The sequence below is a fragment of the Onychostruthus taczanowskii genome, unplaced genomic scaffold (genome assembly GCF_017590055.1).
Source record: "Onychostruthus taczanowskii isolate IOZ18803 unplaced genomic scaffold, ASM1759005v1 scaffold346, whole genome shotgun sequence".
Classification (NCBI taxonomy): Eukaryota; Metazoa; Chordata; class Aves; order Passeriformes; family Passeridae; genus Onychostruthus; species Onychostruthus taczanowskii.
In genome coordinates, this window is record NW_024500861.1 from 97212 (window position 1) to 103430 (window position 6219).

Below are 6219 nucleotides of genomic sequence, written 5' to 3' on the forward strand. Positions count from 1 at the left end.
CCCCAGTGCAGCCCCAGCACTGACCTGGGTTGATGCTGCAGGCACTCTGCAGCCCCAATGCAGCCCCAGTGCATCCCCAGTGCAGCCCCAACGCAGCCCCAGCACTGACCTGGGTTGATGCTGAAGGCGCTCTGCAGCGAGCTGCGGCGCATGCAGGTGACGGTGCTGGCGGCGGCGTGCATGTGCGCCTGCAGCTGCATGGCGCAGAGCGGGAACTGCGGCGGCGCGCCCGGCCCGCGCGGCACGTTGTGCGCCCGGAAGCACTGCGGACACAAACGGCCCCTCAGCGCTGCAGCTGCAGCTGCAGCTGCGCCTCTTAATGCTGCGGGGGTTGGGGGGTTTGAGGGGATTGTTCACGGAATTTTTGAGGTTCCTGATGGATTTTTGGGGGGGTTTTTTGATGGATTATGGTTTATTTTAAAAGGGTTTTTAATGGATTTTTAAGGACTTTAATGGATTTTCAATGGATTTCAAACGGATTTTAATGGATTTTTAACAGATTTTAATGGATTTTCAATCAATTTGTAACAGATCTTAAGGGATTTTCAATGGATTTTTATGGATTTTAATGGATTTTAATTGGATTTTAACGGATTTTCAATGGATTTTAATGGATTTTCAACAGATTTTAATGTATTTTAAATGGACTTTAAGGGATTTTAAACTCATTTTAAGGGATTTTAATGGATTTTCAATGGATTTTTAACGGATTTTAATGGATTTTTAAAGGATTTTAATGTATTTTAAATGGATTTTAATGGATTTTAAACTGATTTTAATGGATTTTCAATGGATTTTTATGGATTCTAACAGATTTTCAATGGATTTTTATAGATTTTAATGGATTTTAATGGACTTTAAATGCATTGTAATGTATTTTTAACAGATTTTAACGTATTTTAAACTGATTTCAAGGGATTTTAATGGATTTTTAATGGATTTTAACATATTTTTAAGGGATTTTAATGGACTTTTAACAGATTTTAATGTATTGTAAACGGATTTTAAGGGATTTTAATGGATTTTTAACGGATTTGAATGGATTTTCAATGGATTTTAAACGGATTTTTAACAGATTTTATTGGATTTTATACTGATTTTAAGGGATTTTAATGGATTTTCAATGGATTTTTAACGGATTTTAATGGATTTTAAACTGATTTTAAGGGATTTTCAATGGATTTTTATGGATTTTAATTGGATTGTAATGTATTTTTAACAGATTTTAACGCATTTTAAACTGATTTTAAGGGATTTTAATAGATTTTTAACGGATTTTAAGGGATTTTAATAGATTTTTAACGTATTTTAAGGGATTTTAATGGATTTTTAACGGATTTTAATATATTTGAAGGGATTTAAATGGATTTTTAATGTATTTTAAGGGATTTTAATGTATTTTTAACGGATTTTAATGTATTTTAAACGGATTTTAAGGGATTTTAATGTATTTTTAACGGATTTTAATGTACTTTAAGGGATTTTAATGGATTTTTAACGGATTTTAATATATTTGAAGGGATTTAAATGGATTTTTAATGTATTTGAAGGGATTTTAATGCATCTTTAACACTTTTCCCCCATGCCCTGCCCCCAGCACCTCCTTGATGAGCTGGGTCTCGTTGGCGTCCTGCAGCAGGAAGATGGGGAAGGGGAAATCCTCGTAGGAGAGCCCGGAGCCGCCCGGGTTCCACTGCGAGCCGTTGCAGTGCGCGAACTGCGGCCCGTAGGCGTCCGAGTAAACCCCTGGGAAATGGGGGGAAAACGGGGAAAAATGGGAGAAAATGGGAAAACACAGGGAAAGGACTACAGCCTGGGGGTGTCAGAGTAAACCCCTGGGGAAAAATGGGCAAAAACGGGGGAAAACAGGGAAAGGACTGCGGCCCGTAGGCGTCCGAGTAAACCCCTGGGAAATGGGGGGAAAACGGGGAAAAATGGGAAAAAATGGGAAAAAACAGGGAAAGGACTGCGGCCCGGGGGTGTCAGGGTAAACCCCTGAAAAATGGGGAGAAAATGGGGAAAATGGGAGAAAAAGGGGAAAAAAGGTGAAAAACGGAAAAGAACAGCAAAGAAAAAGGGATAAAATGGGGAAAACGGGAAAAAAATAAGGGAAAACCCCAAGAAAAAATGGGAGAAAAATGCAAAGAAATAGGGAGAAAATGAGGAAAAAATGGGGGAAAACTGGGGGAAAAAATTGGAAAAAAACTGAAGGAAAAAAACGGGAGAAAAAGTGGGGAAAAGCAGGGGGAAAAGTTGGGAATTTTGCTCACCAAATCCATCGTTGGGACATTTCAATCCTGGGGAAAACCCTCGGGGAGGGGCAGGAGAGGCAGCGGCCACAGCCAGGCCTGAAATCCGGGAGGTTCCCTTCAGCTGCATCAAAACCTCCCTGGAAAAGGGGAAAAGGGGCTGGAAGTTGGGATTTATCCACAGGGAACTGAAATCTGGGGATTAATCAGGGAAATGAAGGGAAAATCCTGGGATTTCTATCTTGGGAGGGGACAAAATGGCGGAAAAAACAAGGCCGGAAATCCTGGAAATTCTCTTCAAGTACAGCAAAATCTCTCTGGAAAAAGGGAAAAAGAGCTGGAATTTGGGATTTATCCATGAATAATTGAAATCTGGGGATAAAGCTAGGAAATGAAGGGAAAATCCTGGGATTTTTATATTGGGAGGGACCAAAATGGCGGAAAAAACAACAAGGCCAGAAATCCTGGAAATCCTCTTCAAGTGCAGCAAAATCTCTCTGGAAAAAGGGAAAAAGGGGCTGGAAACTGGGATTTATCCAAAGAAAAGTGAAATCCAGGGGTGAGTCAAGGGAATGAAGGGAAAATTCCTGGGATTTTTATCTTGGGAGGGAACAAAATGGCGGAAAAGCCAACGAGGCCGGAAATCCTGGAAATTCTCTTCAAGTGCAGCAAAATCTCTCTGGAAAAAGGGAAAAAGAGCTGGAATTTGGGATTTATCCACGAATAATTTAAATCTGGGGATAAACCTAGGAAATGAAGAGAAATTCCTGGGATTTTTATCTTGGGAGGGACCAAAATGGTGAAAACACCGACAAGGCCGAAAATCCTGGAAATTCTCTTCAAGTGCAGCAAAATCTCTCTGGAAAACGAGGCTGGAAACCGGGATTTATCCATGAACAATTGAAATCTGGGGATAAACCTAGGAAATGATGGGAAAACCCCTCAGGGAAAAAATCTTGGAAGGGCCTAAAATGAGGGAAAAAGCAGCAGGGAGAAAATTCCAGCCAGGTCTTTCCCGCTCTTCCCAGGAAAAGGAGCCCCAAGCCCTTCCCAAGGTTTATTTTCCCTGCTTTTTAAAACCACGGATTTGGGAGTCCAATCCCGTTTAAAAAAAAGAAGGAAAAAGGAAGTTTAGCAAGGATTAAATCAAGGATTAAATCCCTGCGAGCCCGGAGCCCCGTGAGGATTTGGAAAAGGGGGATTTGATGGGGAATCCTGGCGATCCCGACGATCCCACCTGGAGAAGAGGCTCCCGTCCAGCAGGATCATGTAGGGCGGGTGGGGGCCCGTGGACAGCGCCCACTCCAGGTCCTCCTCCTTCTCCACCACGTGGATCACGCCCGTGTCCCCGCTCAGAGAGGCTGGGGGGGAAAAACGGGATCAGCCCCCCCAGAATTCCAGGGAATCCCGCAGAAAATCCGGGGAATAGCAAGGGAGGGGGTGAGGGGGAGAGCTGTGGGGGTTGTTCCCTCAGAATTCCAGGGAATCCAGCAGAAAATCCAGGGAATATCAGGGGAGGGGGTGAGGGGGAGAGCTGTGGGGGTTGTTCCCTCAGAATTCCAGGGAATCCCACAAAAACCCCATGGAATAGCAGGAGAGGGGGTGAGCTGCAGGGTGAAAATGTGGGAATGATCCCCTCAGAATTCCAGGGAATCCGCAGAAAATCCAGGGAATAGCAGGGGAGGGATTGAGGGGGAGAGCTGTGGGGTTTGTTCCCTCAGAATTCCAGGGAATCCCACAAAAAATCCAGGGAATAGCAGGGGAGGGGGTGAGGGGGAGAGCTGTGGGGGTTGTTCCCTCAGAATTCCAGGGAATCCCACAAAAAATGCATGTAATATCAGGGGAGGGGGTGAGGGGGAGAGCTGTGGGGGTTGTTCCCTCAGAATTCCAGGGAATCCCACAGAAAAACCAGGGAATATCAGGGGAGGGGGTGAGGGGGAGAGCTGTGGAGGTTCTTCCCTCAGAATTCCAGGGAATCCCACAGAAAAACCAGGGAATAACAGGGGAGGGGGTGAGGGGGAGAATTCCCAGGATTTCTCACACTGGCAGCCGATCTGGTGCGTGGCGTTGAGCAGGCCCAGCACCCCCAGACCCCCCTGGAATTCCCAGAATTCCCAGGAATTCCCGTCATTCTCACACTGGCAGCCGATCTGGTGCGTGGCGTTGAGCAGGCCCAGCACCCCCAGACCCCCCTGGAATTCCCAGAATTCCCAGGAATTCCCGTCATTCTCACACTGGCAGCCGATCTGGTGCGTGGCGTTGAGCAGGCGCACGCAGGGCGCCGTGTGGTTCAGCGCGATGTAAATCTTGCGGTGCACCGAGTTCCCGCGGCAGCAGCCTGGGAACGGGAAAACGGGGAAAACGGGATTGGGGACCGGGAAAAACAGGATCGGGGACGGGAAAAACGGGATTGGGAAAACGGGAGACACGGGGAAAACGGGGAAAAATGGGATCGGGGATGGGAAAACGGGAAAAACAGGGAAAAAAGGGATCAGGGAAAACGGGATCAGGGACAGGAAACGGGAAAAATGGGATCGGGGATGGGAAATGGGAAAAACGGGATCGGGGATGGGAAACACGGGGAAAAACGGGATCGGGAAATGGGAAAAACGGGGAAAAACAGGATCGGGGACGGAAAAAACGGGATCGGGGAGGGGGAAAACGGGATCGGGAAAACGGGAGACACGGGGAAAACGGGGAAAAATGGGATCGGGGATGGGAAAACGGGAAAAACAGGGAAAAAAGGGATCGGGAAATGGGAAACACGGGGAAAACGGGGAAAAACGGGATCAGGGACGGGGAAACGGGATCGGGGACCGGGAAAAACAGGATCGGGGACCGGGAAAAACGGGGATCAGGGACGGGGAAACGGCATCAGGGAGGGGGAAAACGGGATCAGGGACGGGAAACGGGATCGGGGATGGGAAAAACAGGATCGGGGACCAGGAAAAACGGGATTGGGGACTGGGAAAAACGGGATTGGGGACGGGGAAAACGGGAAAAAACGGGATCGGCGATGGGAAAAAACGGGATCAGGGACCGGGAAAAATGGGGATCAGGGATGGGAAAACGGGATCGGGGATGGGAAAGAGGGGGTTCAGGGAGCGGGGACCGGGGAAACGGGAAAAATGGGATCAGGGAGGGGAAAACGGGAAAAACGGGATCGGGGACGGGAAACGGGGAAAACGGGATCAGGGAGGGGAAAAACGGGATCAGGGATGGGAATGGTGTGGGAAAAATGGGAACAGGGACTGGGGGGAGCGGGGACCGGGGAAACGGGAAAAATGGGATCAGGGAGGGGAAAACGGGAAAAACGGGATCGGGGACGGGAAACGGGGAAAACGGGATCAGGGAGGGGAAAAACGGGATCAGGGATGGGAATGGTGTGGGAAAAATGGGAACAGGGACTGGGAAAAACCGGGATCAGGGACCGGGAAAATGGGATTGGGGATGGGAAAATGGGAAAAATGGGATCAGGGACTGGGAAAAACCGGGATCAGGGACCGGGAATGGGCCGGGAAAAGGAGAAAGGAGCGGAGCCATTGCCGGGGGTCCCCTGAGGGTTTGGGAACGGAGCCGGGGACACAGGGACCCCGAAAGGGACAACGGGGACCCTAAAAACGTCATTGGGGACCCCAAAAGGGGCATTGGGGGGGACAGGGACCCCTCCCCAACCCTGAGGGGACCCCAAAAGGGCCGGGGGGGACCCAAAAGGATCAGACAGGACCTCAAAGGGAACATTGGGGACCCTAAAAGGGGCAACGGGGACCCCAAAAAAGGCATTGGAGACCCCAAAAGGAGCATTGGGGGGCACAGGGACCCCCTCCCCAGCCATGAGGGGACCCCAAAAGGGACACAGGCACCCTAAAAAGGGCAACGGGGACCCCAAAAAAGTCTTTGGAGACCCCAAAAGGAGCACTGGGGGGCACAGGGACCCCCTCCCCAGCCATGAGGGGACCCCAAAAGGGAC

General features: G+C 48.8%; 1 protein-coding gene across 1 annotated transcript in view; it reads right to left on the reverse strand.

Moving 5' to 3' along the window:
• The window catches only part of NCSTN (nicastrin), a 27368-nt gene that overhangs the window by 18088 nt on the left and 3061 nt on the right, over positions 1-6219 (reverse strand). Inside the window, exons 2-6 of the mRNA XM_041411147.1 lie at positions 4483-4587; positions 3487-3610; positions 2271-2389; positions 1601-1746; positions 110-263 (exon numbers count right to left, since the gene is read on the reverse strand). Coding sequence (XP_041267081.1) covers positions 110-263; positions 1601-1746; positions 2271-2389; positions 3487-3610; positions 4483-4587 — 648 coding nt within the window. The remainder of the gene's footprint in view (positions 1-109; positions 264-1600; positions 1747-2270; positions 2390-3486; positions 3611-4482; positions 4588-6219) is intronic.